This window comes from Coloeus monedula (assembly GCF_965178545.1).
Source record: "Coloeus monedula genome assembly, chromosome: 35".
NCBI lineage: Eukaryota > Metazoa > Chordata > Aves > Passeriformes > Corvidae > Coloeus > Coloeus monedula.
The window spans coordinates 1860460-1884068 of record NC_138815.1 but is presented as its reverse complement, the minus strand read 5'-3'; the positions used below and the strand labels follow the sequence as shown (position 1 = coordinate 1884068).

At 52.8% G+C, this 23609-nt stretch overlaps 1 protein-coding gene across 1 annotated transcript; it reads right to left on the bottom strand.

Moving 5' to 3' along the window:
• Nucleotides 1-6743: 6743 nt before the first annotated feature.
• On the bottom strand, nt 6744-7679 carry LOC309584041 (olfactory receptor 14J1-like; the record flags this gene model as incomplete). Its single annotated transcript, XM_082299942.1, has 1 exon — nt 6744-7679. The coding sequence occupies one exon, from the start codon at nt 7677-7679 to the stop codon at nt 6744-6746; it is 936 nt and encodes a 311-aa protein (XP_082156068.1).
• Nucleotides 7680-23609: the final 15930 nt, after the last annotated feature.

Here is a 23609-nt window from a genome sequence, read left to right as displayed (position 1 = left end):
GCCCCTTGGTTCCATTGAGCCCCACAGGATCACTATGGTCACCTTGGTTCCACAAGGCCCTGAAGTGCCACAAGGGTCCTTTGGTTTCACAAGGCCTCAAAGTGTCAAAATGGCCCTTTGGATTCATGAGGCCCCACTGTGCCACAATGGACCCTTGGTTCTGCAGTGTGAGAATGCCCCCTTGGTCCCTTGCAGCCTCACAGTGTCACTGTTGTGCCCTTGGTTCCACAAGGCCCTGCAGGGCCACAATGGTCCTTAGGTTCCACGAGGCCTCCAAGTGTCACAATGGTCTGCATGGTTCCATGAAGCCCCACTGGCCCACAGTGGTGAAAGGAATGAGATCAATTTGTCTTTGCAAATAAACTGTGGGTCTGCTCATAGGTAAAAGCCAGATACTGAGGGGTCAAAGAAACAGTGGGAGCAATTCCACTGATTGATGGAAGGAGTGAGAGGGATTTGTCTTTACAAACAAAGGGTGGGTCTGCTGATAGGTAAAGATGGATACTGAGAGATGAAAGAAGCAATGGAAAGAACCATAAATTCCATAGGAAAAAAAAGGCAGGGGTATACATTAGATGGGGTCTGTGTTAAGCGATTTGGGAAGTCTGTACCTCTCAAGTACCTCAGGCAATGGGGAAAGAGAGAGGGAAATGCGGCCAGGAAATCAGGAGAGAAAGGAGGCTGCATCCTCTAACAACTTGACAGACCCCAGGGGAATGCCCCATGGCCTCTCCCTTTATTCAAATACAGTAATGGGACTCCTCTGTCTCCTTTGTGGACATAAACCTCTGGTGTTTGTGGATTGATTTTTCCTGACAATGGCTTCCTTGCTTCCATGATGCCCTTTAATGTAACAATGGTGTCCTTGGATCCACGGTGTCAGAATGGACCCTTGGTCCCATGGAGCCCCTCAGGGTCACAATGGTGCCCTTGATTCCATGAGGCCCTGCCGTGCTGTAATGGCCCCTTGGTTATAGGAGGCTCTGCAGTGTCACAATGGCCTCATGGCTCCAGTGGGTCCCAAAGTGTCATCATGGTCTCCATTGTTCCATGAAGCCCCGCAATGTCGCTGTGGTCCCCTTGGTTCCACAGGGCCCCACAGGGTCACAATGGACCCTTGGTTCCATGAGGTTCCTCAGTCACAAGGGTCTCCTTGGATCTGCAGAGTCACAATGGCCCATTGGCTCCATGTGGCCACTCTGTGTCACAGTGGCTCATGGTTCCATGAGCGTTCATACTGTCAACAACCATCTCCTTGGTTCCACAGTGCCACCATGGATCCTTGGATCTGCACTATGACAATGGACCATTGGTTCCGTGGGGTCCCACAGTGTCACTGTTGACTCCTTGGTTCTGTGAGGCCCTGCTGTCACCAAATCTCCAAAATATCAGCATAAGACTCCTTAAAACACTAATTTGGTGTTAAAGAGAGCATCATTTATTCAGGCCTGAGCTCCAGCAGGGGATAACTCCTAACCTTACGTGGACACGTGACTCTACAAGTGTGTTGCTCACATACAGTCACTACATGCGTATTACAATTCACCCATTCCCTTAAAACCCACCCCAAGTTCCCAGATTCAGTCCTTGTTTTTTCTAGCACTGCACCCTTGAGCCAGGTGTCTTCTTCTTCTCGTCCAACCGTCCCTGCTGGGAAAGCAGCCCCTGCATGCCTTGTTCCTCTGCTAAAAGTTCACAGACACGGTAAAAATGGAATGAACCCTTTTGGTATCAAGCGCAAGGCTTTGTGTGCCAAGGCAGAGGCAGGCAGGAGGCAGAGCTGCCAGCAAAGGAAGGGGCCAGCCAGGTGGGGCAGCCGGGGGGATGAGGACAGCCTGCAGGGACAGAGGCGCAGGGCAGGGACAGCGTGGCACAGCCTGGGCTGGAGAGGGCAGAGGGATGGGCAGCAGCTGCAAGGCCCTGACAGAGCCAACTTGTGCAGCACTTGGGCCACGGCTGCTGGCCCTGGCCCTGAGGCCAGCAGGAGACAAGGGACCCTTGCAGCCCTGGGGCCTCAGGGCCTCCTTGTCCCTGCTCAGCAGCCTGGCAGGGGCCGCCCCATGGTGCTGCCCTTGGCACTGCCCATCTCCACATCCCAGTGCCCCGGCAAGAGCCCTGAGCACTGAGGGAGGGACAGGATCTGCCTTGCCAGGGGCTGGGGCTCAGGCCTTGGCCCTTTGCATTCCTGAAACACATCCAGCTTTGCTCAGCATCAGAGACACCTTGCCCTTGCTCGTCCCCCCCTGTCATCACTGCCTGCAGTGTTCTGCTCTCACTGGAACCTGGGGACACTTTCTCAGTCCTGTCCCTCAGTGGGAGTGGAGGAAGCTCAGATTTGCACGAGGCTGCTCTGAGTGCCAGGGGTTGGAGGAGGGAAATGGTGGGGTGGGCGTAGGGACAAAGTGTGATTGATTGTCAGCCATAAAGGGCCTTGATGTTCAGATCTATTCCGACTGCATTAGGAGGAGCCAGGATCAATATCAGCTGGAGATCCCCGATATCAGTGTATAACAGGAAGAAGGTAAACAGGGCACAGAAGAGAAATCATTTCTCCTTGTATTGTTACCACAGTATATTCACATTGAATAGACTTCTGAAAACTGTCTAATTAACCACAAACGAATTGAAGGCAGAAATGATTCCCAGGGGCTTGTCCTGTTAGGGTGTTTTGAATTGTTAATGTATAAACAGGAAGAGAATAAACTGGGGAAAAGTTATTATTTCATTAATTTTTTAAAATAATATGTTCACTTTGAAAACACTTCCAGAATTGCTCTAATTAACCACAAAAGAATTGTGGACCTCAATGATTCCTGGGGGCTTGTGCTGTTAGGGTGTTTTGAATGTTAATGGTCCTTTGGCACTGAATTCCTGACCTGAAGAGCTGAAGGCTGAAGAAGCCTCTGCAGAAGTAAAATTGAGCAGCAGCCTCCAGGTTGCTGAGGATGTCAGCAGCCCCCACTGAGGCCATCGCTGCCAAGAGACCGTGGGGGCAATGAGCAGACAAGGAGAGCGTCCCTGGGGCTGGGGAAGCAGAACTCAGAGGCACCCCCGGCTCCAGGTGGGAAATGGGCTCTGGGATGGGGCTGTGAAAGCCCTGCCTGGGCTTGGCCAAGCAGCACAGCCAAGCCCTGACCCCATCCCCTGGCAATGGGCATTTGGTGGCCTCACAGGATGCTCGTGGCTGTCCCGCAGCAGTGGGATGTGGGGTGTGCGATGGGGAGGGCAGGAGAGCAGCAGGAGCCCTCCAAAGCTCTGTGGGCTGTGGGAGGAGGCCACAAGCCCTGGGGCTGGCAGGAACTGGTGTCTGCTCATGGGCCTCAGTGCCAGGGACAGCAGCCACAGCCAGGGGACACAAATCTCACTGCTGGGCTGATGAGGCTGACAGCTGGACTGGGGCCTCACAGAATGAGACCTAAAGACAGTCAGAATTGACCGTGAGAATATGACAGGGACATTTTGCAGCTTCAGTGAAAGCCACAGAGAAGGCCCAGAAGATAATCCATGAGAGAAGATGTTCTGGACACAAGGAGAGGATGTTCTTGTAATGGGACCTTGAGAGTGTACAAGGAAGAGCTTGTGGATCATATGTAGCAGCTCTACCTTTGCTTGTACAGCTGATTGTTTTACTGCCTGAATGGTCATTGCTTGTTAGACAGCCTTGTCATTGTTTGCTCAGCAGCCAATCTCAATAGGCCACAGCCATTGTGAAGAGGTGTAAGAATAGCAGGAGAGAAAATCAAAACTTCTACCACTTTGGATTACAACAAGTGTGTGCTGTTCTGTCCGCCTGCACAAAAGCCACAGCAGACTTTGGCCCATTCAAGAGACTTATTCGGAGAGTTCCTTGGGAAGCAGCACTTAAAAACAAAGGGGTCCAGGAAAGATGGAAGTGCTTCAAAACAGAAATTGTGAAGTTGCAGGAACAGACTGTCCCTGTGTGCCAAAAGATGAACCAACGAGGAAAACAAACAGCCTGGATGGGCAAGGAGCTTTTGAAGGCACTCAGGGAAAAAAGAGGGTGCACCACCTTTGGAAGGAGGGTCAGGGGTCTCAGGAAATGTTTAAGGGAGTTTTTAGGTCATGTAGGAAAAAAAGTAGAGAGGCAAAAGCCCAGTTAGAACTCAATCTGGCCACTGCTGAGAAGGACAATAAAAAATATTTTTATGAACACATTAATGGCAAAAGGAAGGGCAAGGAGAACCTCCATTCTCTGTTAGATGGGGGAGGGAATTTAGGAACTAAAAATGAGGAAAATGTTGAGCTACTTAACCCCTTCTTTGCCTCAGTTTCGAACATTAAGACAGGTCGTCCTCAGGACAAGTGGCCTCCTGGGCTGGTAGATGGGGACAGGAAGCAGAAGAGCCCCTGTAATGCAGGAGGAAGCAGCTGGTGACTGCTGAGCCCCCCAGATGCTCACAGGTGTCTCTGGGAGCAGATGGGATCCATCCTAGGGGGATGAGGGAGCTGCTGGATGAGCTCCCCAAGTGTGTATTTCAGTGTCTTCATTGATGATCTGGATGAGGGCATTGAGTCCACCACCAGCAAATCTGCAGATGACACCAAGCTGGGTGCGAGTGTGGATCTGCTGGAGGGTAGGAGGGCTCTGCACAGGGACCTGCACAGGCTGGATCCAGGGCCCAAATCCAACCATGGGAGCTTCAACAAGACCAAGTGCCAGGTCCTGCACTTTGGCCACAACAACCCCTGCAGTGCTACAGGCTGGGGACAGAGTGGCTGGACAGCGGCCAGGCAGAAAGGGACCTGGGGACACTGATGGACAGCAGGCTGGACATGAGCCAGCAGTGTGCCCACGTGGCCAAGAAGGCCATTGGCTCCTGGCCTGGATCAGGAATGGAGTGGCCAGCAGGACCAGGGCAGGGATTCTTCCCCTGTAATGGGCGCTGGTGAGGCCGCACCTCGAACGCTGTGTCCAGTTCTGGGCCCCCAATTTAGGAAAGACATTGAGGGGCTGGAGTGTGTCCAGAGAAGGGCAACAAGGCTGGTGAGGGGTCTGGAGCACAAGTGCTGTGAGGAGTGGCTGAGGGAGCTGGGGTTGTTTATCCTGGAGAAGAGGAGGCTCAGGCGAGACAAGGAGGTGTCAGGGCACGGCTTGGGCTTGATGATGTCCAAGGTCTTTTCCAGCCTGGTTGATTCTGGGATTCTCTGAAACCCCCCTTGAAGCAGCTGCAGGATGAGCCCTGGGCCTCCTCTTCAGAAGGTCCAGCAGCCCCTGTCCCTCAGCTTCTCCACACGGGCCCCAAAGCCCATCCTGTCAGTCCTGCAGAGCCTCTCCAGCTCCTCCTCCCTGCCCCACAACAGGGAGCCCCACAGCCAGACACAGCAGCCCAGATGTGCCCCCCTGGCCTCTGGTGCCTCTGGCAAGGGAACAGCTCGAGGCACTGCAGGGCCCTGCAGACAATTCCTGCAGCACTTGTAGGATGATCCTGCTCCCCAAGGGACCGTGGTGCCAAGGCAGCAACTGCAATGGGGAGTGGGGCCAGAGAGGAAAGGGCAAACAGGGCTGGGCTGTTTGCAGGGGAGGGGACAGGGATGGGCAAGAGCAAGAAATGTGGAGCAGGAGAGAGGAAAGAAAGCAAAGGTGAAGCAGAGGAAATGCTCAGGGCTCTTTGGGGGTGGCTGCCAGGCAGCCCTGGCTCTGAGCAACAACGTCTGCAGTGGGACAGGAAACTCAGAGCTGATGGGAACAAACTTTGTGGCTGACTTGAGAGGCCCCGACAAAGCTGAGAGGTTTCCCTGCCGTCCCCCAGCCCTTGCTGGCCCCCAGGGGCTGATGGCATTTGTGCTCACTCAGGTTCATCTCCCCACAGCAACAGCGTGGGGTGCTCACGCCTGGGCTGTGCAGTGCAAACAGGGGCTCCTGAGCCAGTCCTGCCGTGTGTGTGCCTGCAAGGATCCAGCCCCTCTGGGAGCTGGGCAGAGGCCAGGGCTGCAGAGGGGGGATGTTGCTGGCAGCTGCATGAGGCCGCTCTGGGACGCTGCCCGGGGGTGTCCAGCGCAGGGGGGATGGATCAGCCCCTGCTCTGCTGCTCCTTCCCGGCTCCCCCAGGGACCCTGCAGAGCACCAGCCCTGCTGGTTGCCCCCACCCTGCCCACGGCCACCCTGGGGCTGCTAACGGGGGTTTTCTCTGCTGAGCACTGGCCTGGGCGTGCTCTTGAGAGAGCCTGGGCAAGGAGCCTGGAGCCCCCAGGCCCTGCCCTGAGGCGTCAGCGCTGCCCCAGCAGTGCCCATGGCCTGTCCCTGCTGCAGCCCCGGCACTGCCAGCCCAGGGCTGGGAGCGAGCCCCAGAGCACTCAGGCCCTGCAGCAACACGAGGGGCAGGAGGGCAGCAGGGCAGTGGCACGGGAGCAGCACTGGCAGCACCAAGGGCTGCTGCTCCTGGCCACAGCTGCTGTGCCCCCCTGAGCTGCCCCCAGCTCTGCACACAGACATTGCTGCTGCCACTCCACACAAGGCAACTAAAGGGGCATCTCTGCTGGAAACTTTGCTGGCACATCCTTGAGTTCATTTAAAGGCACCGAGAGCACAGCTCCTCATTGACACAGGCTGGGGCCACAGCCAAGGTGGAGAGAAACAAAAGGAGAAGTGGAAGAAATATTGCCCTTGCTTTGTGGACAACAATAAATAACTGAAGACAGAAAAAATAACCCCAGAACCAAACCAACAAGAACTATCAAAGACGAGTTTTATTACAAGTGATTTGCAGAAATTGGCAACCAGTTTAATGTTTCTTAAATCGTCCAGCCATCAGTGTCCACACTGCAGCCTTGAGCTCCTGGTTCCTCAGGCTGTAGATCAGGGGGTTCAGGGCTGGAGGCAGCACCGAGTACAGAAGTGACAGGGCCAGATCCAGGGATGGGGAGGAGATGGAGGGGGGCTTCAGGTAGGCAAAAAAGGCGGTGCTGAGAAACAGGGAGAGCACGGCCAGGTGAGGGAGACACGTGGAAAAGGCTTTGTGCCTTTGTCCCTGCTCCGAGGGGATCCTCAGCACGGCCCTGAAGATCTGCACATAGGAGAAAACCATGAACACAAAACAGCCAAAACCTAAGGATAAACTAACCCAAATGAGCCCAAGTTTCTGGAGGTAGGAGTGTGAGCAGGAGAGCTTGAGGATGTGTGGGATTTCACAGAAGAACTGGCCCAGGGCATTGCCCTGGCACAGGGGCAGGGAAAATGTATTGGCCGTGTGCAGCAGAGCATTGAGAAAGGCACTGGCCCAGGCAGCTGCTGCCATGTGGGCACAAGCTCTGCTGCCCAGGAGGGTCCCGTAGTGCAGGGGTTTGCAGATGGACACGTAGCGGTCATAGCACATGATGGTGAGGAGACAATACTCTGCTGAGATGAAGAACAGAAAGAGAAACACCTGAGCAGCACATGCTGAGTAGGAGATGTGTCTGGTGCCCCAGAGGGAATTGTGCATGGCTTTGGGGACAGTGGTGCAGATGGAGCCCAGGTCGGTGAGGGCCAGGTTGAGCAGGAAGAAGAACATGGGGCTGTGCAGGCGCTGGCCGCAGGCTACGGCGCTGATGATGAGGCCGTTGCCCAGGAGGGCAGCAAGGGAGATGCCCAGGAAGAGGCAGAAGTGCAGGAGCTGCAGCTGCCGCGTGTCTGCCAATGGCAGCAGGAGGAAGTGGCTGATGGAGCTGCTGTTGGACATTTGCTGCCTCTGGCCATGGGCATCTGTGAAAAAGTAATCATGGAATAGTTGGCTTTGCAGAGGACTTTCAATATCCCAGCCCAGCTTGGCGGCACTTTCCCCCCACTGCCTGCCCAGGGCTCTGCTGCCTGGGGCTGTCCCTGCCAGCAGCTGCTCCCTGTGCCCAGGCCTGGGCCCTGCCAGTGCTGCCAGAGCCCAGCCCGGCCCTGGGGGCTCAGCTCTGCCCTGCAGACCCCTCCCAGCCCAGGCCACTGCCCAGGGGCAGCTCTGGCTCTGCAGGCTCTGGTGGCAAAGTCAGAGCACCCCTGAGGAGGCTGCAAAAGTGACGCTGATGCTGCCTGGAAGGGACCCTGTGCTGATTTCTGTCACTGCCCGGTTTCTTCACATCTCAGAGAAAAATTTTTTGATTTTTCTCAACCTGAACTGAGAGATGAACATCCATGTGCAATTTCCCTTCCCGGCAACCCAGAGCAGTCAATTAAAAATCAGGATTCTTCCCTTTTATGCCTTCCCTGCCCTGCTGTGCTCCCTGTATAATCTACTAGGGAATATCCTGGAGTTAAATGTCCTGCTGGGAGCAGTCCTGAACAATGCAGCATCCCCGCCACACAAGAAGAACACTTGCAAGGCTGACCAGCTGTCTCCTTCCACCCACACCTTGTCCCCCAGCACTGAGAGCAGCTCCCCGGGCCGGCTGAGAGCTGCCCCTGGCAGGCAGCAGAGTCCCTGCCCCAGCTCAGCGCCCTGGGCTGCAGGACCCTGCTCTGCAGGACAGCCCTGGGCACCCTGGCTGCTGTAGCCAGGAGATAATCAGAGGATGGACTTACAGAATCTGTAGGCATTGGGATGTTGCAGCTTGAGGAGATCACTGCAGGAGCTGCAGCTGCCTTGTCCTGCAGCCAGAGGCTTCCTGTGTCAAGGGCTGGCCATGATTCTCACGCAGTCACTTCTCAGCATCTTCCCAGCCCTGACTGACTGAAGCTCTCTGTGCCTCTGTGCTGTGCCCGGGCTGGCTGCAGGCAGTGGCCCAGCCCTGCTGGGCTGTGCCCAGGAGCTGCTCCTGGCCAGAGCTGTCTCTGTGCAGCGCTGCCGCTTGCCAGGAGCTGCCTCTGTGCCAGGAGCCCGGCCCAGCTCAGCAGCACAGACACAGCACAAGGACTGTAATGACCCTCTCGGGGCTCTGGTGCTGAGGCCCTGAACATCAGTCCCTGAGAGGGAGATGAAGAACCCTCTCAGGAATTCAAAGTCACAATCAAACTCTGAAGTTTCTAGAAGTTTTAATGGGTGCCACTGAGGGACAGGACTGAGAAAGTGTCCCCAGGTTCCAGTGAGAGCAGAACACTGCAGGCAGTGATGACGGGGGGGACAAGCAAGGGCAAGGTGTCTCTGATGCTGAGCAAAGCTGGATGTGTTTCAGGAATGCAAAGGGCCAAGGCCTGAGCCCCAGCCCCTGGCAAGGCAGATCCTGTCCCTCCCTCAGTGCTCAGGGCTCTTGCCGGGGCACTGGGATGTGGGGATGGGCAGTGCCAAGGGCAGCACCATGGGGCGGCCCCTGCCAGGCTGCTGAGCAGGGACAAGGAGGCCCTGAGGCCCCAGGGCTGCAGGGGTCCCTTGTCTCCTGCTGGCCTCAGGGCCAGGGCCAGCAGCCGTGGCCCAAGTGCTGCACAAGTTGGCTCTGTCAGGGCCTTGCAGCTGCTGCCCATCCCTCTGCCCTCTCCAGCCCAGGCTGTGCCACGCTGTCCCTGCCCTGCGCCTCTGTCCCTGCAGGCTGTCCTCATCCCCCCGGCTGCCCCACCTGGCTGGCCCCTTCCTTTGCTGGCAGCTCTGCCTCCTGCCTGCCTCTGCCTTGGCACACAAAGCCTTGCGCTTGATACCAAAAGGGTTCATTCCATTTTTACCGTGTCTGTGAACTTTTAGCAGAGGAACAAGGCATGCAGGGGCTGCTTTCCCAGCAGGGACGGTTGGACGAGAAGAAGAAGACACCTGGCTCAAGGGTGCAGTGCTAGAAAAAACAAGGACTGAATCTGGGAACTTGGGGTGGGTTTTAAGGAAATGGGTGAATTGTAATACGCATGTAGCGACTGTATGTGAGCAACACACTTGTAGAGTCACGTGTCCACGTAAGGTTAGGAGTTATCCCCTGCTGGAGCTCAGGCCTGAATAAATGATGCTCTCTTTAACACCAAATTAGTGTTAAGGAGTCTTATGCTGATATTTTGGAGATTTGGTGACAGCAGGGCCTCACAGAACCAAGGAGTCAACAGTGACACTGTGGGACCCCATGAAACCAGTGGTCCATTGTCATAGTGCAGATCCAAGGATCCATGGTGGCACTGTGGAACCAAGGAGATGGTTGTTGACAGTATGAACGCTCATGGAACCATGAGCCACTGTGACACAGAGTGGCCACATGGAGCCAAGGGGCCATTGTGACTCTGTAGATCCAAGGAGACCCTTGTGACTGAGGAACCTCATGGAACCAAGGGTCCATTGTGACCCTGTGGGGCCCTGTGGAACCAAGGGGACCACAGTGACATTGCGGGGCTTCATGGAACAATGGACACCATGATGACACTTTGGGACCCACTGGAACCATGGGGCCATTGTGACACTGCAGAGCCTCCTATAACCAAGGGGCCATTACAGCACGGCAGGGCCTCATGGAATCAAGGGCACCATTGTGACCCTGTGGGCTCCATGGGACCAAGGGTCCATTCTGACACCGTGGATCCAAGGACACCATTGTTACACTAAAGGGCATCATGGAACCAAGGAAGCCATTGTCAGGAAAATTAATCCACAAACACCAGAGGTTAATGTCCACAAAGGAAATAGAGGAGTCCCATTACTGTATTTGAATAAAGGGAGAGGCCATGGGGCATTCCCCTGGTGTCTGTCAAGTTGTTAGAGGATGCAGCCTCCTTTCTCTCCTGATTTCCTGGCCGCATTTCCCTCTCTCTTTCCCCATTGGCTGAGGTACTTGAGAGGTACAGACTTCCCAAATCACTTAACACAGACCCCATCTAATGTGTACCCCTCCCTTTTTTTTTTTTCCAATGGAATTTATGGTTCTTCCCATTGCTTCTTTCATTTCTCAGTATCCATCATTACCTATCAGCAGACCCCACAGTTTGTTTGTAAAGACAAATCCCTCTCACTCCTTTCATCAATCAGTGGAATTCCTCCCACTGTTTCTTTGACCTCTCAGTATCTGGCTTTTACCTATGAGCAGACCCACAGTTTATTTGCAAAGACAAATTGATCTCATTCCTTTCACCACTGTGGGCCAGTGGGGCTTCATGGAACCATGCAGACCATTGTGACACTTGGAGGCCTCGTGGAACCTAAGGACCATTGTGGCCCTGCAGGGCCTTGTGGAACCAAGGGCACAACAGTGACACTGTGAGGCTGCAAGGGACCAAGGGGGCATTCTCACACTGCAGAACCAAGGGTCCATTGAGGCACAGTGGGGCCTCGTGAAGCCAAAGGGCCATTTTGACACTTTGAGGCCTTGTGAAACCAAAGGACCCTTGTGGCACTTCAGGGCCTTGTGGAACCAAGGTGACCATAGTGATCCTGTGGGGCTCAATGGAACCAAGGGGCCCTTGTGACACTCTGGGGTCACATGGAACCAATGGTCGACTGTGACACTGCAGGGCCTTATGGAATCACAGAGACTGTTGTGACACCACAGGCCCCATGGAACCAAGGAGTCCATTGTGACACTACAAGGCCTCATGGAACCAAGGAACCATTGTGACACTATGGGACCTTCTCGGGCCAAGGGGCCGTTGTGTCACTGTGTGGCACCATGGAACCTAGGAGTCCATTGTGACACTACAGGGCCCCATGGAACTAAGGATTCATGTAACGGTGTGGGGACTCATGGAATCAAAGGTCCATGGTGATATTGCAGGGCCTCATGGGCCTGGGCAGCAATGGCAAATTGATTTCTCAGAGCTGCCCAGGAAAGGGGGAGATCGGTACCTGTTGGTGTTAACAGATTCCTTTTCAGGATGGCCAGAAGCTTTCCCCACCAGAACTGCCAAAGCACGAGAAGTAACCAAAGTATTGTTACAGGAAATAACACCGCGTTTTGGAGTCCCAGCCACAATGTCCTCAGATAGAGGCCACACTTTATTTCAAAAATTGTGCAGCAAATTAACCACCACTGAGGCAGAGATTGGGAACTCCACACTCCAGATCATCCTCAGTCGAGTGGCCAAGTAGAGAAAATGAACCATTTGATTAAGCAGCAAGTTACAAGATTAAGACAAGAGACAAAATTACCTTGGCCTCGGGTTCTTCCATGGCCATTATTACGAATTCAAACCAAGCCGAGAGTAAAAGAGAAATTGAGTCCTTTTGAAATATTGTACGGGAGGCCATAGAGGGTCCAAGAAGGCATCACCCCCACCCAAGTCGGGGAGGAAACCCTACACAAATACATGATGGCCCTAAACAAACAGCTCAAAGAAATTGAAGAACATGCAGCTAGGGCTCGAAACAGAGAATCAGATGGAGCAGTACATGATGTACAACCCGGAGATTATGTCTATGTGAAATCTTTTTCAGAAAAGACCCCAGAACCACAGTGGGAAGGAGCATTCCAGGTGCTCCTGACCACCTTTCCTGCAATCAGGATCAAAGAACAAGCTGCCTGGATTCATCATACCCGAGCGAAGAAAGCTCCTGAAAGATTCTGGAAAGTGACGCCGAGTGACAATGAACTGAAATTAAAACTTACTCAGGAAAGTGAATAGAGTGTGGGTGAAATGTTAGCATAGCTTAACACCTTTTAAAATGAATAGTCAAATGAGCATCATTTGGAAAATGGCAATTTTTTGTGATTATTGTTGTAGCCATAGCTACAGAAGGAAATGCAACATTGCATGCATATAAGGTGACTGGTGTACATAAATGTCCAAGGAAAGCTTATGACTTTCACTCTCGTCGGTCCCTGAGTCAGATGTTAAAAATTACAAATGCGACTGTTTGGGAAGGAAGGAACATCTGGGGATGTGAATATGCATTTGTTCAAGATGGATTCCATGGGGCTCACCAAGAACCCGTGAAATTTACCCAAATTGGCCCAGAATGCTGTGACAGATGCTTAACTGGCTGTTCTGAGTTCTGACTTAAAATAGAAAGATGTGCAGTTAAAGATTTTAAACTTGACTTTAACGTAACCGAAATTTGTGCTCAAGCTGAGGTTAAGGCTACTCCCATGTTTGGGATCCAAACTGCCCCATTTTGGCTCCAAAGTCCCCTTTTGGGACCAAACTCGTCCTTTTTGAGGCCAAATTCCCCTTTTTAGGGGTCAGACTCTCATTTTTTTAAATCCAAACTCCCCTTTTTAGGTCGAAACTGCCCCTTTTTGGTGCTCAAACCCCCAGCTTTGGGCCAAATTCTCCCTTTTTGGGTCCAAACTTCCCATCTTGGCACCCTAATTCCCCTTTTTTGGCCCCAAATTCTCCCTTTTTGGGCCCAAACTCCCATTTTTTTGGATCCAAACTGCCCCTTTTTGGCTCCAAATTCCCCTTTTTGGGACAAAATTCTCCCTTTTTGATGCTGAACTCCCATTTAGGGGTCCGGCTCCCAGGGTTTTTTAAATCCAAACTCCCCTTTTTAGGTTGAAACTGCCCCTTTGTGGTGCTCAACCCCCCAGTTTTGGGCCAAACTGTCCCTTTTGGGTCCAAATTCCCCCAGTTTTGAGTCCAAACTTCTCATCTGGGCACCCAAATTCCCCTTTTTTGGACCCAAATGCCCATTTTGGGGAGCCAAACTCCCCTTTTTCATCCCAAATCACCCTTCTCAGCCCCAAATTTCCCCCCTGGATCTCATTGGGTCCTCTGGGTTGAACTTTTAGGGGTCAGGCTCCCATTGTTTTAAATCCAAACTCCCCTTTTTAGGTCAAAACTGCCCCTTTTTGGTGCTCAAACCCCCAGCTTTGGGCCAGACTGTCCCTTTTTGGTCCAAACTCCCATCTGGGCACCCAAATGCCCCTTTTTCAGCCCCAAATTCTCCCTTTTTGGACCCAAACTCCCATGTTTTCGATTCAAACTGCCTCTTTTTGGCTCCCAAGTCCCCTTGTTGGGACAAAATTCTCCCTTTTTTATGCTGAACTCCCATTAAGGGGTCTGGCTCCCAGGGTTCTTTTTAATCCAAACTGCCCCTTTTTGGTGCTCAACCCCCCAGCTTTGGGCCAAACTGTCCCTTTTGGCAGCCAAACTCTCATTTTTGGCTCCAAACTTCTCATCTGGGCATCCAAATGCCCCTTTTTCGGCCCCAAATTCTCCCTTTTTGGCACAAACTCCCATGTTTTCAATCCAAACTGCTCCGTTTTGGGTCCAAAGTCCCCCTTTTGGGACCAAACTCATCCTTTTTGAGGCCAAATTCCCCTTTTTAGGGGTCGGAGTCCCATTTTATTTATTCCAAGCTCCCCTTTTTAGGTAGAAACTTCCCCTGTTTGGTGCTCAAACTTCCAGTTTTGGGCCAAATTCTCCTTTTGGAGTCCAAACTTCCCATCTGGGCGCCCTAATTCCCCTTTTTCGGCCCCAAATTCTCCCTTTTTGGACACAAACTCCCATGTTTTGGATCCAAACTGCCTCTTTTTGGCTCCAAAGTCCCCTTTTTGGGACAAAATTCTCCCTTTTTATTCTGAACTCCCATTTAGGGGTCAGGCTTGTTGCAGTGGGGATACTGTAACATGCTGTATCAAACCAGGAGGGCCGTAGAAAATAAATATATATATGGACAGACTCTTGGTAGATGTTTCAGAGATGTTTATTTCTCCAGCCGCATGGCCGGGGCTCTGCCGAGGAACTCCTCAATCCCCGGACCCGAGGGTCCTTGCCCGCGCAGGGGAACACAGAACAACCAATGGGGAACGAGGCTGACCAGGGGCAGGGAAACCCCTTCTCTGTCCCAGGGCCCCTCTCCCAGGGCTACATGGCAGGGGGAGGAGACCCCGACATTTCACCTGTTTATTTTTAACAAAAGAGATGTAAAACTTAACATTGAAAACAACAAGAACAGTTTCAAAACAAAACAAGCCACCCTCCTGAGTCTTGAAATGTCCAAACAGATTCTCTGGAACATCTTAGGGCTGACAGAAGGGAGACAGAACTCTCTGAGCATGCTTTGTGGGGAAACTGAGGCAGGAGAGGGTTTCATTTCTTCCTTCCCCCTCTTCATCCCCCACTCGGCATTGGAAAGGGATTTTTGGGGAAACAATTGGCAAAGGTATGGTTTTGTGAGGGAAACCATGGATGAAAAAACGGATTTGGAATACACTGGGGGTAATAGGATATAGGGTAGGAGGGAAAGGTGGGATTAGGAAAGGGAGACTGTAGGGGGGGCTTATAATGGAGATACTGTCTAACATGACTGCGATTTTTAGCATATATACTGCCTTTTACAGGAACACCATCAGGCCCAGTGACTTCTGATGCTTGTAACCCTTTTCTACCTTGTACAATTTTGAATTCCACCACCTCTCCATCTCCCAAGCTTGGGATGCGTTTTTCAGGGTTATTCTTTTTAATAGTAGTTCTATGCACGAATATGTCTTGCTGGTTGTCACACCATGTTATAAAACCATAATTTTGCTTAACATTATACCATTTTACTATCCCTAAGATCTTAGCTACTATGATCTTTTCCTGCTGTTTTCTGTCTCGCTGCGTCTTTGCTCTCTCTTTTGGTTGCTCCCGTGTTGGAATTTTCGGAGCTGCTCGTGCCTGCGCGCTTTTCCCAGGGTCGCATTCGGGGCCGTGCGGGCCGGGCCGGGCCGCGCCGCTCAGTTCTCTGTGCGTCGCCTCCTCTGGTCGCAGCTTCCCTGCTGATGCCAGGCGCTGCATCTCGGCCGGGCCCCTGAGCAACAACTCCCCCGTGCCCTGCTCCAGCGCGCGTTTCAGCTGGGTGTGGCTCTGCTCCACTGCCACCGCCGCCAGCGCCGCCCGCGCGCTGCCCCTCTCGGCCGGGCGTTCACGGGGCTCACTCCATCACGCGCTGTGCGGGGCCGGGCAGGCACTGCTGGGTCGCCCCGCTCCCGCTGCGCCTCGCTCTGCTGCCAGCACTGCAGCTTGTGCCGCTCGGCCCACATGCGGGAACTGCCTCGCTGTTGCTCGCAGAGCACTCGATGCACGTGGCCTGGGCCACACGGTCCCTGAGGAACGCTTCCCTTCGCCAAGACACAGCTGACATTGCTCAACAGTCTCGGTAATTAAATAATATTCATGAAAATATTCTTCCATCGGCATGTATTTTGACTCAAATATTAACTGTGTCCAAGCAGTCTTCCAAAAGCCCTTGGTAAGAATTAAATCCCAGGAAACAGAGAAAAAGTTCTTAAACAACCATGCCAGGAAGTGTTTCAGTTCTTTTTGAGCTTGAATTGAGCTAAAATTTACAAATGGTTGTTCAAGAATCTTTTTAAGATAAATGTCCATATGCGGCTCTGAGAGCCAAGAGTCTTCCCACGATTCCTCCATAGTTTAGAGATGGAATGGCAAAACAAAACCAAGAAGAGGAATCCAAAGTTTCTAGGGTTTACTCACACAAATCAGTCTCTTAGGGATCGGGGATGGTTCTGCTCACAATTCTCCATCATTTGTTACAGCGGGGATACTGTAAAACACATATATCAAACCAGCAGTCCCGTGGAAAAGAAATATATATGTGCACAGATTCTTGGTAGATGTTTCAGAGATGTTTATTTCTCCAGCCGCATGGCCGGAGCTCTGCAGAGGAACTGTTACAGTCACGGGACCAAGGGTCATTTGCCTGCGCAGTGAAACACAAATGAACCAATGGGGAACGAGGCTGACATTGGGCAGGGAAACCCCGTGTCTGTCCCCCAGTGTCCCTCTCCCAGGGCTACGTGGCGGGGCGGGAGACCCCAACACCAAGGAGCCTTTGCAACACCAAGGAGCCAGATGCGCATGGAACCCAGGGTGCACTGAGACACAGCGGGGCCTTGTTGGAACCAAAGACACCTCTGCAAAAAGCAGGGGAGCTCCTAGAACCAAGGAGTGCATTGTTACAATAGAAAACCTATGGAACCAAGGGGCCATTGTGACACAGCGGGGCCTCATGGAAGCAATTGTCCATTATGACAATGCGGATCGAAGGAGACCATGGTGACACTGCGGAACCTCATGGAAGCAAGGAGCCATTGTGACCCAGTGGGGCCTCATGGAATCAAGGAGACCATTGTGACACAGGTGATGCACATGAAGCCAAGGAGCCATTGTGACACTTTGGGCTTCTTCCCTTGAGCTCTGCAGCTGGCTGTCCCAGCCCACTGCACCATGTGCCACGTGCTCTCCTCAGGGCTCTGCCTGCACACAGGCCCAGGAGAAGTTTTCCTGTTTGTAAGGAAAGAATGGAAAAGCCTGAGCAGGTTTCCTAAACAACAAACCCCACTCAGGAGCCACATGCTCAGTCCGGGCTGCCTGCAATGATGTCCCCTTTCTACAAGGGACACTGTGAGCAGGAATGATCTGTGGGAGCAGAATTCTCGCAGTCTTTCCACTGAATTCTCTGTCCCTGTCCTTTCCCTGGCTCTCTGTTGCAGATGGAAGCTGCTGGTGCCATTCTCAGCTTTAAGCCCGCTTTTGATGCAAGCACATGCTCCCAGGTGTGTTCAGAGGCTGTTGCTCAGTGTTGATGCAAAGCTTTTGTGTTCCTCATGGAACCAAGGAGCCATTGTGACACTGCAGGGGCTCATGGTATCAAGGAGACAATTGTGACAGTACAGAACCTCCTAGAAACAAGGCTCCATTGTGACACCGTGGGGAATCATGGAATCAAGGAGCCCATTGTGACACAGAGAGGCCGCAGGGAACCAATGGTCCATTGTTACACTGCGGATTCAAGACGACCATGGGGACAGCACGGAACCTCATGGAACCATACGTCCATTGGGACACAGCGGGGCCGCATGGAAACAAAGGGACCATTGTGGCAAAGCAAAGCCTAATGGAACCATGGAGAGCATTGTGACACTAAGGAAACTCATGGAACCAAGGCGACCACTGGGACACAATGGAACCTCATGGAACCAAGGCTCCATGATGATTTTGTAGGGCCTCATGGAGCACAGGATCCATTGTGACACGGCAGGACCTCGTGGAACCAAGGAGCCTTTGTGATACTCCAGATGCGCATGGAAGCCAGGGTGCACTGAGACACAGCGGGGCCTTGTTGGAAGCAAAGACACCTCTGCAAAAAGCAGGGGAGCTCCTAGAACCAAGGAGTGCATTGTTACAATAGAAAACCTATGGAACCAAGGGGCCATTGTGACACAGCGGGTCCTCATGGAAGCAATTGTCCATTATGACAATGCAGATCAAAGGAGACCATGGTGACACTCCGGAACCTCATGGAACCAAGGGGCCATTGTGAAAATCTGGGCCTCAGTGGAAAAAAGGACATCGATGATCGTAATTAACCTAATCGAAACTATGGGACATTGTGACACTGCAGAACCTCAGGGAGCCAGGGAGACCTCACGGAGGAACCTTATGGAAGCAAGGGGCCATTTTCACACTACGGAACCAAGGAGACCACTGTTGACAGTACAAACCTCATGGAACCAAGAGGCCATTCTTATACAGCGAGGCCTCATGGAACCAAGGGGCCATTGTGACACTGCAGGGCCCTGTGGAACCAAATATTCATTGTGACACAGCGGGGCTGCTTGTAACCAATTGCGATACTGCGGATCCAAGAGACCACGGGGACACTACGGCACTTCATGGAACCAAGGGGCTGTTGTGACACACCAAGGCCTCGTGGAACCAAGGAGAGCATTGTGGCAGAGCAGAACCAAGGAGGCCATTTGGGCAGTATGGACCCTAAGAGAACCAAGGCTCCACTGTTATACAGCAGGGCCTCCTGAAACCAAGGAGCCATTGTGAACCTGTGGGGCATCATGGAGTCAAGGGCACCACTGCTACTGAAATCTGCTGGAGAGAAACCTTCTCACACAGTTTGGAGGATTTGAAAGCAGCTATTCTTTATTACAGCATGGTGGTCACTCGGGTGATCCTTCATGCATTTGAGTGCACTGAGCATGGAGTGGACAGAGTTTATACCAGACACACTGATTACATATTCATTAGTTATCCCCACTTCCTTTGACTTTATTGGACATAGGTGTAGCCCTTATCACAAGTCCTATCTATTTCTCCAAGCCTGTGCTGTTCTGTCCCACTGTCCTCGATCAGAGTTAATGTTGTTCTGTCCTACTGTCCTTGTCACAGTGCTCGCCCCACATGAGGGGTGTCTGCAACCCCCCCATCCAATGGGCTTGGGCTGGGCAAGTGTTCCCAAGGGAACAGGGATGGGACAGCTGGGCTGGACTGACCCAAGGGATGTTCCATTCCGTGTCACACCGTGATCAACAAGAAACTGAGAGAAGCAGGAGGTGGAGGGCATTAATTTCTTTTTTCAGGCCTTTTTCTTTCAAACAGCACCTACACATACAAAACCCTCTCCTGCCACAAGGTGGTTGAGGATTTTCCGCTGATAGGAGATTTCCTGTGCAGTTGCTTTGCTTCTGTTTGTGGCTTTTGCTTTTTGTGGTTGGTTTGTTTGTGGGGTTTTTGTGTGGTTGTGGGTGGGTTTTGCTTTGGTATTTTTGGTTGGGTTTTAGTCTTTTTCCCTATTGATCTGCGTTTCTTCTGATGCATATGTTTTTTCTTCCTTTTCTTGTGGCTTGGTTGGCACCTGATGGCAAGACAAATTGATCCAACTCAGTCCACTTGCCCAATTATGTTTTGCAGTCACCATTAATGAGATGACTTTGGTCGCAGACTCCCTGCAACTTGGCAGCATCCACAAAGGCGTTGAAAGTGCATTTCATCCCATTGCAGAGATAATAGAAATGTTCCCCAGTGGTGCTCAAGGGCTGGCCACTGAGGGATGGCACCAGGGAGTGGCTGCCAAGAGGACTCTGGACCATGGATGACATTTGACCCTCATTGTTCAGCCCAATTCCCACCCACCCCATGTTCCACTTCTTCAGCCCAGCTCCCACCAACCTGGCTCTGAGGAGACCCCAGCAGAGCCTGGCACAGGCCTGGCTGGAGTCTGGGCACACAACATGCTCTTCTTTTCCCTCCCACAGGGCTTCTGCAATCCCTGCCTTGTCCTGCCAGGGCCTGCAATGGCTGCAGGAGGATTTGCCACATGCCCTTCCCTGCTGAGCCTGACCAGTCTGGGACTCTCCCAACACCTGGATGAGAAGGCCAGTTCTTTCCCATAGGAAGGAAAGCACAGAGCCCTGGTGTTTCAGGGGCAGATTAGAGGCAACAACCAGAGGCCAAGGCCAGCCAGAGCTGTCTGTCCTGGCAGCTTTTGTCTGGGAGAAACCCTTGCATCTAGGCAATTTTGGAGGAGAAGTACCAGTTTTGGCCATGGGTGCTGGGACAGGAGGGATGGATCTTTTCTGTAGGAAGGAAAGCCCAGAGCCCCAGTGTGTGAAGGCAGGTGAGAGCCAGCTCTCAGGAAGCCAAGGGCAGCCAGACTTGCTGGTAATGGCAGCTTTTGACTGGGAGCAATCCCTGGATATAGGGAATTTTGGAGGCAGAATCCCATTTCAGCCATGGGCCCCTGGATGAGAAGAACAGTTCTTTTCTCTTTGAAGGAAAGCCCAGAGCCCCAGGGTTTCAGGGGCACATGAAAGAGACCCTTGACATGCCAAGGTCACTTGGAGCAGTCAGGCCAAGCCAACCACACCTGTTACCCGTTCCCTCGGATCCACGGGGCCCCGCAGTGTCACAATGTTGGTGTCATATTGGTCCTTGGTTCCATGAGGCCTTGCTGTGTCACACTGGCCCCTTGTTTCCATGGGGCCCCACAGTGTCCCAATGGTTCCCGCGTTGCTTCCATGGGGCCTTGCAGTGTCACAGGGGTCTCCTTGGTACTGCAGTATCACAATGGACTCTTGGTTCCATGGGGATTCACAATGTCAGAAGGTTCCTTGTTTCCACAAGGTCCTGCAGAGCCCCTTGATTCAAGGAGGCCTTGAAGTGTCATAATGGTCTTCTGAATTCCATGAGGCCCCACAATATCACAATGGACCTTTGATTCCATGCGTCCCCACACCGTTACATGAATCCTTAGTTCCAAGGGGCCCTGTAGTGTCACAATGCTCTCCTTGGTTCCATGGTGCCACACAGTGACACAACGGCCCCTTGGCCCAAGAAGGTCCCATAGTGTCACAATGGTTCCTTGCTTCCATGAGGCCTTGTGGTGTCACCATGGACTCCTTGGTTCCATGGGGCTGCAAAGTGTCACAATGGCCCCTTGGTTCCATGGGGCCTGTGGTGTCACAACAGTCTCCGTGATTCCATAAGGCCCTGCAGTGTCACAGTAGACCATTGGTTCCATGAGACCCCAGAGTGTCACAAGGGCCCCTTGGTTCCATTGAGCCCCACAGGATCACTATGGTCACCTTGGTTCCACAAGGCCCTGAAGTGCCACAAGGGTCCTTTGGTTTCACAAGGCCTCAAAGTGTCAAAATGGCCCTTTGGTTTCATGAGGCCTCACTGTGCCACAATGGACCCTTGGTTCTGCAGTGTGAGAATGCCCCCTTGGTCCCTTGCAGCCTCACAGTGTCACTGTTGTGCCCTTGGTTCCACAAGGCCCTGCAGGGCCACAATGGTCCTTAGGTTCCACGAGGCCTCCAAGTGTCACAATGGTCTGCATGGTTCCATGAAGCCCCACTGGCCCACAGTGGTGAAAGGAATGAGATCAATTTGTCTTTGCAAATAAACTGTGGGTCTGCTCATAGGTAAAAGCCTGATACTGAGAGGTCAAAGAAACAGTGGGAGGAATTCCACTGATTGATGGAAGGAGTGAGAGGGATTTGTCTTTGCAAACAAACTGTGGGGTCTGCTGATAGGTAAAGATGGATACTGAGAGACGAAAGAAGCAATGGAAAGAACCATAAATTCCATTGGAGAAAAAAGGGAGGGGTATCCATTAGATGGGGTCTGTGTTAAGTGATTTGGGAAGTCTGTACCTCTCAAGTACCTCAGCCAATGGGCAAAGAGAGAGGGAAATGTGGCCAGGAAATCAGGAGAGAAAGGAGGCTGCATCCTCTAACAACTTGACAGATCCCAGGGGAATGCCCCATGGCCTCTCCTTTTATTCAAATAAAGTAATGGGACTCCTCTATTTCCTTTGTGGACATTAACCTCTGGTGGTTTTGGGTTAATTTTCCTGACAATGGCTTCCTTGGTTCCATGATGCCCTTTAATGTAACAATGGTCTCCTTGGATCCACGGTGTCAGAATGGACCCTTGGTCCCATGGAGCCCCTCAGGGTCACAATGGTGCCCTTGATTCCATGAGGCCCTGCCGTGCTGTAATGGCCCCTTGGTTATAGGAGGCTCTGCAGTGTCACAATGGCCCCATGGTTCCAGTGGGTCCCAAAGTGTCATCATGGTCTCCATTGTTCCATGAAGCCCCGCAATGTCACTGTGGTCCCCTTGGTTCCACAGGGCCCCACAGGGTCACAATGGACCCTTGGTTCCATGAGGTTCCTCAGTCACAAGGGTCTCCCTGGATCTGCAGGGTCACAATGGCCCATTGGCTCCATGTGGCCACTCTGTGTCACAGTGGCTCATGGTTCCATGAGCGTTCATACTGTCAACAACCATCTCCTTGGTTCCACAGTGCCACCATGGATCCTTGGATCTGCACTATGACAATGGACCATTGGTTCCATGGGGTCCCACAGTGTCACTGTTGACTCCTTGGTTCTGTGAGGCCCTGCTGTCACCAAATCTCCAAAATATCAGCATAAGACTCCTTAACACTGATTTGGTGTTAAAGAGAGCATCATTTATTCAGGCCTGAGCTCCAGCAGGGGATAACTCCTAACCTTACGTGGACACGTGACTCTACAAGTGTGTTGCTCACATACAGTCGCTACATGCGTATTACAATTCACCCATTTCCTTAAAACCCACCCCAAGTTCCCAGATTCAGTCCTTGTTTTTTCTAGCACTGCACCCTTGAGCCAGATGTCTTCTTCTTCTCGTCCAACCGTCCCTGCTGGGAAAGCAGCCCCTGCATGCCTTGTTCCTCTGCTAAAAGTTCACAGACACGGTAAAAATGGAATGAACCCTTTTGGTATCAAGCGCAAGGCTTTGTGTGCCAAGGCAGAGGCAGGCAGGAGGCAGAGCTGCCAGCAAAGGAAGGGGCCAGCCAGGTGGGGCAGCTGGGGGGATGAGGACAGCCTGCAGGGACAGAGGCGCATGGCAGGGACAGCGTGGCACAGCCTGGGCTGGAGAGGGCAGAGGGATGGGCAGCAGCTGCAAGGCCCTGACAGAGCCAACTTGTGCAGCACTTGGGCCACGGCTGCTGGCCCTGGCCCTGAGGCCAGCAGGAGACAAGGGACCCTTGCAGCCCTGGGGCCTCAGGGCCTCCTTGTCCCTGCTCAGCAGCCTGGCAGGGGCCGCCCCATGGTGCTGCCCTTGGCACTGCCCATCCCCACATCCCAGTGCCCCGGCAAGAGCCCTGAGCACTGAGGGAGGGACAGGATCTGCCTTGCCAGGGGCTGGGGCTCAGGCCTTGGCCCTTTGCATTCCTGAAACACATCCAGCTTTGCTCAGCATCAGAGACACCTTGCCCTTGCTTGTCCCCCCCCGTCATCACTGCCTGCAGTGTTCTGCTCTGACTGGAACCTGGGGACACTTGCTCAGTCCTGTCCCTCAGTGGGAGTGGAGGAAGCTCAGATTTGCACGAGGCTGCTCTGAGTGCCAGGGGTTGGAGGAGGGAAATGGTGGGGTGGGGGTAGGGACAAAGTGTGATTGATTGTCAGCCATAAAGGGCCTTGATGTTCAGATCTATTCCGACTGCATTAGGAGGAGCCAGGATCAATATCAGCTGGAGATCCCCGATATCAGTGTAT